Below are 13,070 nucleotides of genomic sequence, written 5' to 3'. Positions count from 1 at the left end.
CGTATATAGAAAAAAATTATTCATAAAATCATTTCTCTTAGAGATAAATGAAGATAGCTTATAGTAAACAATAACATTTGTTAAGCTAATATTTAATTGCAAATTTGTAATTATCTCGTTTAAAATAAGATAGATTAATAAGATAATCGTCGCAAAGAAAATTTCATAACATCCGCAGGTTTTTGTCCTATTTCAAGGATTATTATATACTATATACCTATTGGTCAATTCCGATGGAACCAAAATGTCTTTCGTTCTCCAAATAGAATAAGATTGAATTATTCGATTTCTATTATAATCCAGTGGAATATCCAATAAGATTATTCGATGAATAGTAACAACGTTTGCTTTGTATGAAGTATTATTATTATTATTATTATTTTATTATATAAAAAATTTGAATTTTACTAATTATATCTTCATATATTGGTGCATGAATAAAAATTTATACGAATGAAAATGAATTAGATAATAGAGTACGAAAAGAATATAGACAAAAGTTTTTGATCAATGTATTTTACAATATACAATATCTTAAAAACCTTTCTGATTTAGTAACAATGTTTTTTCTATACTAAGTTAACATTAATAATAGTAATTATATTGTTATTATATACTATCAAAGTAGATTTGACAAATAGTAAGTACGGATTTTTAGTCAGGTAGAGAAAATTAATTTCAATTCTCCGTATTTTAATTAGCATTAATTTATATTATATAATATATTTAATTAGCTCACGTTTCATATTGTATAAATTATTTAATGTAAGTGACATATATAAATATATGTATACGTGGCTGAGATTATAGTATAAAAATACTATTTGTTCATCATTTTATAAGAAAGAGCATATAATATGTATTATAATATATTATATATAATATATGAAATAATAGTAATAATAATAATAATAATAATAATAATAATAATAAATTAATTAATTAATTAATAATTACTTAAGGCACACCTCGTACACAAAATAATAATTTTCCACGAATAATAATTTGTTTTTTCTTCGTTATCAAACATATACTTCGAGATAATTCGAACAATGGCGCGTGCATATACATACCATCGTGCACTACAGCGTTAATATTGTTTATATTTAAAGTTAGTTTTCAAAAGAAACAACGATATGTAAAATTTATACATTTTACACATTCGTTAGACAATATCCTGGCTTATTAACATTATTTGCGACCATGATATCACCCCGATAATAATAAAAAAAGTTACACTGCATTCACACATATAGAAAATATAACACTTCTTGTAAATGTATTGTAACTACTAATTACATAGTACATGTTACATACACATACATACATGTGCCGGTAATTATGTTTATAATGCGTTAAACAATTAAAAATAATTTATTATGATTTTTTTTATATTATAGAATATAAATAATAGGAATATATTAATTTTGTTAATATTTTTTATTTACTATACTGTATGCCATAATTACTGACACGTATGTAGTTATATATATACGATACATATTTATTGCTTAAAACCGCGGAGATCTTTCAATTGATCATAAAATCGATCCTTTGAAATCAATACAAAATACGAACTAACAATAAGATTGTAAAAGAATACTACGAATAAACAGGAAACTAACAGGAGTATCACGATCGGTAAGAAAATAATAATGATTTTTATAAAATAAAAAATATTTAAATCGGAAGTTAATATTATTCCTCCCATATCTTAATGTTTTATTTTGTCATTTTGACACGCGTGTACAAAATTTCAAAGAAAAGATTGAATTATGATTGATTCGTTGTTTTTTTCTACAATCTGTACAAAATGTGTTTTCCTCTACATTTTTAAATTATTGTAGAAGTTTTGTTTATCAATACTGCGATGTATGAAAACAAATAAATTTGTAAATTATAAAATGTGAACATAAATTTGTCAATTTTTATGATATTTATAATTTAAAGCACACCAAAAATGACGCGTACGTGTATCTAAACGGAAATCGATGTATTACTATTGCTATATTTGTCCTTCTTTTAATGTCTCGATTGGCACCATTGGTTTTCTTGTCATTTGTTCCCATACTCTTCAATTTGTAATCCTAATCGTTCCATACTGACATAATGATCGATCATTCATATAACTTTTTAATTACAAAGATTATATTTCGCAATGAAATGATGTCGTTCGTTTATAAAATTAGGAGGGGAGTTCGTTGCTAAAATTAGCAAAGGAGTATTGGATGCCGTTTTTATTCATATTTCGACAATTTACATGGAAAATCATTCTATTGTGATTTGCGACACTTTTTTCAAGTGACATTTTTCATTTTAATTGCATAACGTATATACAGGGTGTTTCGTAATATAAGGAGTGAACAGGAGGATACTTAAAACAATGAAACAAAGTTTATCTAAACATGTGTCATATTTGATTTTATTTCTAAGGTACTGTCACTTTTGCGTCCCGATAATACGCAACAACTAATCGTCATAGAAAGTGTCATTTAAATAATCACTCTAGGTTTGAATTTATCACACATTCTGTTGATTAAATTTAGTTATTCTAAAACCAGAATAACTAGTTAACTAGTAACTCAGTTCATTTTCAATACCCGACTCTCTTACTAGAAGTATTTTATTATTTTTTATTTGCTATGCGTTCAAAGTTACAAGCGAGTAATTAGATTTGTATTTTTGAGCTTATTTGAAATTAATTGTATATTTGATACCCCACCCACTGCATTGAAGAACTTCGAGCGCGTATACAAGAAGGCTGCTAACGGATTTGATGTGTACCTGGAATTTTAAAAAGATTACGAAATTTGATGAAACGACGATTTGAAATATGGATGCAATCCGAAGGTCCTCATTTGGAGCATCTTCTATGAAGATAAACTATCGAAAATTATTAAAACACAAAAGTGACAGTAACTTTGGAAAAGAGTTAAATACATTTGTATGAATTATTTTCATTGTTTTTATTTGGGTGTTCTGTCCACTTTTGAAAATGTTCATATATTTAACGTCATTAAATTACCGATATCGATTTGGCGAGGCAAATTTTTAATATAGATACTATTTATATATTATAATAATATTACTTATGAAATATGTGGAAAGACTAGCGCATTGATTTTACATTTTAGATTTATATTTAATATATTGAATATTTTAGTTGCATAAATTGGGCTATGAACACATTTGTTCATTATTCGATTGAAGTTAAATTAAGAAAAATTGTAATTGTGCAATCGCATAGTTCTTCATAAATTCCATTTTGTCGGGTTTTAGCTGTAAAATTAGTTCGGCTGGAAAAATTTAACAAAAAGTGTAGCAAACTTACCGTCGAATTCTTCGATTTAATACTATTCACATTAGTTCATTAAAGAATAAGTTCTCGCGTAAATCGCAAAGTTTTATAAAAATGTGTGAAATCCCCGGTTTTTTTATTTCTTTTTTTCTTTTTTTTAATCAAACATACAAGTTCGTCAATTTATTATTTCATATCGCAAAAGTTTATAAATAAAACGATGCTCCTTTTCCTTTTCTATTTCCTATCGAGTTCTATTTTTTAGGTGCTAACCTAAACAAATTTAAAAATGCAACATTATGTAAAATTCAATCGAAATATTCGCATAATAACAAACTATTGCACGTTACTCTCATGTCTTTATTATTTTACCTGTAATTGTTCAAATATACTAAATCACGATTAAGTTATTCAAGAATCGACAATGATTACTAATTTCGATAAATGAACAATACAAAAATGGATTAATTTCCAGTTTTGTTCCTTTTTTTGGGGAAAGTTCGTCAGAAATGAATTTTCGATCAACAAAATTGAAGTTGTATGCCTTGTTTAAATTGAGAAATTGCAATTGTTTTGTTATTTTTGATGATATATTATATATCATCGGTGAATTGAAAGAGTCACATGCCTTCGATCGGTCGCATCTCAAACAGTTATGTTAGTACGTAAGAAAAGTATGCGACTTTCGCGTGGTCGTCGTCGTCGTTGTTGATAGTGTCACGAAAGATCTACTTATAATAAATCAAATTAAAAGATACATAAATAATCATATGTAAGAATGATCTTTGTTCGATCCATCTTTGAGATAAAAGAAAATTTATCCTATCTATGACGGGAAATAGAAAGAGAAAGAGAGAGAGAGAGAGAGAGAGAGAGAGAGAGAGAGAGAGAGAGAGAGAGAGGGAGAGAAACTCACTTGTCACGTTTAGTCCTATTTGTGAATTACGAAAAAGTCGAAGAAATGAGAAAAGTAATCGGGTCTCGTTTTAAATTTCTTCGACTTTTCGTTTTCTCCTCGACTGGTTCGTGGCGCCATTTTGGTGCTTTGTAATCCTCGTCGATAAATCTTTCCTTTCATTTTCCTTCGAGTCTTCTTCCTCTTTCTCCTCTTTTTCTTAGTTTTCCCTTGATCCTTCCTCCTTGATTTTGACTTCATGAAATTTCTTTTCCTTTTGTCTCGGAGACCCTTTGAAAAAATGTTCCGACGTTTTGCGACGATACAGGGAGACTCGAAAATGCGAATTACCTTTGACAACGTTTAGCCTGTGTCACTCTCTGTCTTTGCTAAGATCGGAAGGCAAATCTGAAGACGCTGAAGCCGAGATTGGTGATTTCGGTGACGGAGATGACAAATTCGTTCTCGGCAATGAAAGACCCGCAGCACTCATTGCCACGTTTAGTGGTATCGTGATGAACGGTTGATTTCCTTGCGACGAGTTCACCGATGTTGTTGTACCTGAAGGTAAACAAGTAGAGGTATCGTTCTTATCCTAAATTGTGTACAACATTTCTTTTTCTTATCGTTTCAAAATCAAATATATTACGTGTCAACTTCAAACAGGATTCTAACGGTACGATTTCTTCTGTTTTTTTACATTAGTTTGTATTTACGGGAATGGATCGAAAAGTTTTCAACTTTACATAGGAAGCCAATTTTTTTCCTTCCAACTCACTTTTATTTTTTAGCAAAAATAAATAAATGTTTTTTCCTGTTGCGGTTCTCTAAATTTGTCAAGCCACCTTAGAATTAGTTCGAATTAACATAAGAACTGTGAACTCAACTTTCTTTCTTTTCGTTTTATTTTTCAATTATCCTTTTAAGCATTTGAAGAATGTGATGGTAGTGCAATAAAGTAAGAGCTCAACCTCGTGTTCTTTTTTATTTTTTTGTTATTATAAGAACCTTGAAGAATGAAAGAATACTCTTGTGAACCTGAATAAAATATTCTTCAGTAGATGGAATTCTTTGTTATTGTTCTAAAGAGGGGTAAGAAAAATTTAAACAGCTGACGGATAAAACCTACCTCCGTCTTGGGAAATTTGCACGGGTTGACCGTTTTGTCCAATACCGAGCAAAACGCCCGGACTGGGCGAATAAATGACACTTTGTGGCATCTGGTACATAATTCCGGTTGAGAAGGAAGGCATATTACCTGAAATAAAAAAAGAAAAAATACAGTTTTACGGGGCTTCACACGCGAGTACGTATTGTATAAGGATGAGAAGTATTGAGTCTCATCAAGCAAAACAAACTTCTACTCATTTTAAAATAAACATTGTTTTTAAATAAGGTTCGACACGTAAAAAGAAGACATAATTTCAAGATATTTTCTATACGAGTTTAGCAAACTTTTAGTCAGTAGTATAGATGAAGGAATATTTAGGTAAGCATTTAATCGTATTTGGGAAAATGTATAAAAAAAAAAAGAAAATATTCTTCGTGCGAAAGTACTTCAACTTAGTATCAAAATTCAGAGGAATAAGATTCTACTCCTCGGGTCAATCAATCTTACCTAATAAGGATTCGTAATAACCTTAGAAGGGAATTAGCGAGTTAGTTAGTTAGTTGCGTCATCATTCCCACATTATATCGTGGTTTTAGAAAATTGATCTCCAACATAGATATAAGTAAAGAATAATTTGATTTAACAAAATTTCTATTTTTCACGTAAAAGGGCTAGCGTTAATTTTATTGTAATCCCTTTATGGCGTTTTCTCGAAACAATGCGACTCTTTGGCCTCCCTCGCTTTCTCGATTAGCCGTAAAAGGGCGAATGAATGTTCCTTACGACCAATGAGAGATTTCATCATCACCTACTGTCTCTTATCACGCGGTGCGTAATGGAAACTAAGAAAAAATATGAAAGAACGAATGAACACGAAAGAACGTAGGTATATACACGATAAATGGCATTCACTTGGCTGCATTAGCATCGGATATTTATGTGTGCACCTGCAACAGAGCGTGGCGATCGTACACACACACGCATACATGCATAATTATTTACATACATACACATAGGTTGGCAATTTTAATTGCATGCGCGTTCTATCTCTCCTACCATTGACATAGAACTTTTCATAAAAATGAGAAAGCAGTATAGCTGCTCTTTCAGAAGGTTAATCTTTAAAACATTTTCACACGATTCTCCACGACAACATATCTATCAGAATGATTTAGATACTATTCAGATACTTTGTAAACTCCTTCCTACTTATTTCTCTTATTTTTCAATTTTAGTTTTATGTATATATATATATATATATATATAATTAGAGTTTATGTATACTTTATTTTACTTATTAAAGTAAAGAAATAAAGTGATATTGAACTTTCGAACTCGAATGTGAGTAATACAATTATTATCATACGCAATAACAAATGTTTTTAATTATTTATTTACATATTCACTTATGCAGTGCATAATAAAATACAAGCATGATCTTTCCTATTGTTTCGACTAATTAAAATAACGAAAATAAAAAGAAACGTGGGAAAAGGAGAAAGAAAGAGAGCAATAAGATAATCAATTATGTTGGCGGTAAAATTAGAACGGTCATTTCTGTTTCGAATTGATGCCGATCAGGAGACAAAACGTGGTATCGTCGGGTAATTTCGCGTCATTTCGTAAATCTTTTCTCGGACGATGGACCACCGGAGTGGAAGGCCGTCTCAGAGGCCGTCTCGGAGGACGTCCAAAGGCCGTCTCAGAGGCCGTCTCAAAAGCTGTGATCTGAGCCCTTTGATCGACTCTCCTCGATAATAATCCTCCCGAAAATGACTCCTTTTGGTACTGAAGGAAAATACTTAGACATAATATCAAGGTTTAGCGCGGGAGCGTAAATGTTGGAAAAAGCGCGAAACGTCAGAGCGGCGATCGGATGGGCATCCACTCGGTGTACATTAGCATCGATATTTATGTGTACACCTGCATCGAAGCGCGGCTTTCGACCGGATCCTACTTCCCAGTTAGGAGGCGCGTTGTCGTCTTAGTTTGGTCATCGCGGACCGTACGACTCCTTACGGACTCCCCTACACGGATAACCCCGTCATCGCTCGCACGCTTTTCGCATTTTAAGTCTCCTCTCTCTTTATCCCTCTCTTTATCTCCCACTCTCTCACTCTCCCGCTTCTCCTCATCCCCGTTCCTTTCTCCTTTCTTAACATATCCTCTCTCTCTCTCTCTCTCTTTCTGTTTATTTTTCTTTTCTTGTCTTTATCTAGGAGGCCTGTGAGTGACTACTGCTAACCTGTCTACTACCTGGCGTTCGTTCGTTCGTTCGGTCGTTCGTTCGGTCGTTCGGTCGGTCGTTCGGTCGCTCGTTCTAACAATTTTCCACGGTAGTCTCTTAGGAGCCTTCTTACGATCTCTCAACTCGAGAGATTCGAGACACGCCCACGAGGGAAAAAAATCGGTGTTACCCAATCAGGTGATAATCCTGGCACTTAGGCAGCCCTTCGCTTCGATCCTTTCTCCCTCCCTTTCCGAATCATCATCGGCCATCGCTGGCTTTCTAAAACACTTTAGAATTTACGATCGAGATCGCTTCGATATCGAATCCTATGCGATCAGCTTTAACTTCACTCTTTGTACGTGTAAGCCATATAGGATGTTTCATAATGGATCTTCCTATTCGATTTTATTGAAAAGGTCATCTATGGGGCTTTGGCTAGTTTTTTATTTTGTTTTTTAAAACTAGGACTTTGTGAGATCATGTTGAGATCAGTTGCATATAGGAAATTGTATTAAACAATTTTTGTACGTAGGAATGACTAAACTTAACTTCTTAGCTTCTTATTCGGAGTGGTAAAAGTAAATCGTTAGAGAAACAAAGTCGTTTAATCGTGAAGGATCCTGAAATTCTCATCATTTATAATATTTCTTGACATTAGAGCGATACTTATATGCTGTGCTCTTATTTGTTTCAATTTGAAGATGTACGTGATTGCATTACAGAAAACTTGTTTTTTATTGGTTTCTTTCAAAAGTTTTGCAAAAGAATCTTTTTTTTATTGCACGTTCAACATTTTAACATAATCAATCGTATAGATCAAATCAATGTTGTAATAATATGTATACGCAATGAAAATGATAAAATAAATTAGACATTTTGAACAATATGCCTCAACTTTTACTGCTCGTTTTGAAATCCTTCAAAAATAAAAAATATATTTTTAATTTTGATATTTTATTTAAACGCGAAGATTCATCGATGATCCTTGTAATAGTGTAAAACAAGCGTAAAATGATTTTATTTGGCTCGTTGGTTTAACAGGCGCGATAACGTCATGTAATTACTGGTATCGCGCGTCTGCACTTAACGGCCTACCGCAGTGGAACGTATATAATTCATAACGCAATTAATATCATTTTCATTACATTGCTAAGGACTGTTTTCAAGTGTCACGACATATCAGGCATAGTTCGAACCCTTGTCGGGATATATGAACGCAAGTAATCACACATACAGGGTGTCCCAAATAATGAGGATTTGATTAACACACATCTAAAAAGAAGAGAAAAAATTGTATGCAAGATTTATCAAGAAATGTTTGGTTACAAAATTATGCACGAATTTTGTATAATAATAAATAAATATAAACCTTGACGCAACCCTAACGCAACTCTTACATCTCACGATTTTTATTTATGCGGGAGTTCTCAAGCAACAAATTTTATACTACAGAAATTACTTCACACTACTGAGATGAACATAGGGTAAATAATTAAAAATGTAGTATCATTGAAACTCACAAACTACGTTCCGTTATTAAAATCATATGTATTTGTGTTAGTATTCTTAAATAATCCAGTTTTCCTCTTATTCCAGGTAAAATTTATAGTCTTACAATTTGAAAAGAAAATGGAGGGTGCTATTGATAATGGAAGTAATCAGTTTGATGATTCAAATAAATTGCTGATATTTTTATTCTTCCTTATGATGTAAATGAGTTGTGCTCATGTTGTTTGATCGTCTAATTTTGGAACATTTAGTATAAATTTAAATGTTCCCTCTTTCGTTTATAATGAAGCGTGTGTAAGTAATGTTATCTGAATTTACGAGGTTCGCACAAGATACGAGCTTTCGTTCGAGAAAAGGAAGGATACAATGGAGAATAGAAAATATTGTGAGCAAGAGAGAAAGAAATATTTAGTCGAATAACAAATTTCTTCGTAGATGAATTCAGGATCGCATAACTTTGATAATACTAATCGAATCTGTGAATACTTGCATGTGTTTCAAAGCTGACGCATCATAGAGTAATTAACAAAAAAGTTGTGATGATCGTTCATTCGGTGAAAAATTATTGCATTTTTAAAATTAGTGATAAATAAAGAAATATAATTCGATCTAACTTTGAAATTTTATAAGAAAAAATAGGAGAACGTTGATAAAATAATTGATGATGTTTATGAACACGATGCAGTAATCGATACGAAACTGGTTTATGCGTTTTTAATATGAAAATTTGGACGTCAAAGATGTACCTCGGTCTGGTCGACAAGGAACGACAAGAAAAAATCGAGCAAGATCGGTAAATTGGCAGTTGAGAAACCGTTTAAAGTTCAATTACAAAACAATGATTATTTGGTTCGATACAAAATATGAACAATACTTGTTTTATTTTTGCATTGAAATAGAAAAAAACCCTATGTATTCAATCGAGTAAAATAAAAAAATAAAACAAATTTGATTGTAAAATGACGTGCAAGGCATAGTTTCTCTCGTCGATTTAATAATCGCATACTTTCATCGTGATAAACTAATTCGAAATTAGAATAGTCGATGATCACGCTAACATCATTGTTAGTATATCCACATTTAATTGTTGAGAATACACATTTTTCTTATTGCAACTGCAAATTCCTTCTCTTTTTTTTGCTTAATAATGAAGGAAATTTCTTAACCCTATTCAGTATTTCTTTTTACTATTTTAATACGTCAAAAACGCGGACGTAAAGAAAGTTTACTTCGAGGAATAATTAAACGATTCCTGTTAAACTTCAACTGAGGAAATGTTCATCAGAATAGAATTATTTATTGTATTTTCCGAAGCGGAAACTTTTCTTATTCCTTGAGTAAAAACTTAATTGACGGAAAAAAGTTTCGAACAGACTTAAGTTATTTATCTTCGGATAATAAAGTACATACTTGAAGAAATATTTTATGAAATTTAGCAACTTTGATAAAATGTATAAAATGGATGAAATGGTTCAAATCAATAAAATGGATAAAATTCAATAGGATTGAAAGAGACAGAACCAATCGTACAGTGTAAAATCGAGAACGTGGGAAGGTCATTTTCCCCAAGAGTCTACGTACATACTATTATTGCTTATAAATTCAAAGAAAATATATCGATCAAAATCGAAGCAGATCTATGCCATAGGATTCCTTAAGAACTTCAATTTAACGTTTCGTCTATATTTTTTACTTCGTTGATACAAATATTTGGATAATGGAAAGTTTCGACAGTGCGGATGGTAAAACGTTCAAATATTAATCGTTGAATACTGAAGATTCCACTGTACTTGGATACAAAAACAAAACTAAATGCCTAAAATATTGTAGATGTGATATAATAGTACTGGTTCTTGTGAAAACTTATTATTTTCAATTTGAAGGATGATCTGCTGAATTCTGGTAACAGTTGAGTCTAATAAAATACGTGTGAAAATAAAGGAATGTAAACAACCTAAACTATTGGATGATAGTATATATGCAAAATTGTAATTAATCATATGAATGTGTACCTGAATGATTTTTGGCGAGGTCTTTAGAAACCGGTGAATCGCCGTCGCTTGTATCACCGTCGCTCTCGTTTGCGCAGACATCCGATCTGGGTGACGTTCCGTCTTCCTGTAAACAAATCAAATCATTTCTAATGTTATTATAATAAACAAAAACAAAATTCAGTTTGATAATTTGAACTGTAAAAGTACTAAGTACCAGACAAGAAAATTGCATTCATTCTTATTTACTTTAGTTTATTTTACTATTAATATTATATTTGGTATAAAACCAAACAAATTCTCCCGTATCTCTTTAAACGTAACAGTAAAATATCTTAAATAGAAACGAATCTTAGAAACTATGTTTCGATCGATAACAATGGCTCGTTGAAGCTGCGTGAAGTACTTGTAGATATATATATAAAATATAAAACTTATGAGAATTTAACAGTTCGTGCCAATTTTTACGTAGACAATAAACTTTAAAAGACAAAAGAATCGTAGAATGTAAATATATTTCAAGAGTTTAACTGGTAAAAGATATTGTCAGTAGTTGTTTGTTTGTGAGACTTTAATGAAAGAGAAGAAAGGTTGCTAGGATTATATTGCATTGTCAAAATAATATCTCGAAAAACTTTGGTGCGACCAGGAAGATTGGAATCATTGAAATCAGATTTTTTTCGATGCTTTTGCTTCGATATTGTTTTAAGAGATATCGAAAATCAGCTGGAACTCTTTCTTATTTGATATTATTCAATACATTTGTGTATTATTTTTACTCAAGTGATTTGGATCGTTCGTAAGATAGTTGTATCGGTATCATATCGATACGAGAAGTAAGAATTGGAAGTAAAGGATAAATGAAGTATGAGATTTCCGAATAAAATTCTCTAACGTCCACGCAAAACGGTTTATAGAACCATTTACCAACGTCCGACGATACACCTACAAATTTCTGCATCCTAGTATCTCGCATATAAGTATAAATATATGTATATGTGTATGTATGTATGTATACACCTAGAACCACCCACACGCAACTCTTCCAAACGAATTCCTTCTCTCTCTTACAATCCGAACGCGTCGAACAAAATACTTTCACTCATCGGAACCTTCGACGTCCACCGACGTTTTAGCTTCTTCCCTCGTAGCATAAGCACGTAAGTCCGTCTAGTAAGAAAATTTCATGATTTATTAACGTTATTTTCAATATAAAAGCAATCCCATCGATCAACCTTTCGATATTTTCTTCTTTCAAAGTGAAGGATTTCGCGCGGAAAACATCCTGTGTTTCTTTCTCTCTTCTTCTTATTCTTATTCTGACTACTGAAAAGTAAAGGAAGAAGGAGGAAGCGAATGAACGAAGTTAATACGTTAAGTAGTAACGCAGACTTTTTTTTGTAAATGCGTGCGCGTATGTGTATGTAGTACGTACGTTAGATACGTACGTAAGGAAGCAAGCTAAGAGAGGAAGAAGAAGAAGAAGACAAAGTAACGAAGGAAGGAACGAAGCAACGAAGCAAGGAACAAACCAAGCTCTACCTAGCGGGGAGAGATGCGCGAGCTTGTTCGCGCTCCTTATATGGCCATCCAAGCAGTCTGAACTCGGCAATGCGTTTCCAGAAGAGATTCTCACAAATTTACGCGGTACTACGTTTCCATCGCTACTTTCTACTCTCCCCCGCGCTAGAAGATACCTTTTTGCCGTTTACTACTACCGAGAGGATACATACTCGAAATGGGGGGAAGAAGAAACGGCGACCTAAACGCCCGCTCTCGCTTACATACACATATCTACTTTATAGAGAAAAAATAGATGCAACCATTCCCTCCTCTTCCTTCTTCTTTTCCTCCTCTCTTCTACACCCCGTTCGAGTAACCCGTGCGAGTAACCCGTGCGAGTAACCCGTGCGAGAATTCACGATGAGTATACTTCAAACCGAATCCCTCTTTCGAGGTTATACTACTCCGTCTTTGGAGTCACTACTTCTTCTTCTTAGTCTTCCTTTTTATTTTTTATTTCTTTTTATTCTTAC

The 13,070-nt window shown here is 32.3% G+C and overlaps 1 protein-coding gene across 3 annotated transcripts in view; it reads right to left on the bottom strand.

The window, feature by feature from the left end:
• Positions 1 to 2,224: 2,224 nt before the first annotated feature.
• Positions 2,225 to 13,070, bottom strand: part of LOC106787219 (serum response factor homolog) — a 28,755-nt gene continuing 17,909 nt past the window's right edge. The window contains exons 3-6 of one of the 3 annotated variants that reach the window (XR_001381757.1): positions 11,056 to 11,161; positions 5,323 to 5,451; positions 4,215 to 4,754; positions 2,225 to 2,784 (exon numbers count right to left, since the gene is read on the bottom strand). Coding sequence is in view for 2 of the 3 variants with exons in the window: in XM_014749403.1 (XP_014604889.1) it covers positions 4,567 to 4,754; positions 5,323 to 5,451; positions 11,056 to 11,161 (423 nt within the window). In the remaining variant the exon portion in view is untranslated. Of the gene's footprint in view, positions 2,785 to 4,185; positions 4,755 to 5,322; positions 5,452 to 11,055; positions 11,162 to 13,070 lie in introns of those variants that run through there. The other 2 variants (XM_014749403.1, XM_014749404.1) reach the window with 2 other exon arrangements.

The sequence above is a fragment of the Polistes canadensis genome, unplaced genomic scaffold (genome assembly GCF_001313835.1).
Source record: "Polistes canadensis isolate GaletaPanama2010 unplaced genomic scaffold, ASM131383v1 scaffold_95, whole genome shotgun sequence".
Lineage (NCBI taxonomy): Eukaryota > Metazoa > Arthropoda > Insecta > Hymenoptera > Vespidae > Polistes > Polistes canadensis.
This window is presented reverse-complemented; position numbering and strand designations above follow the sequence as displayed.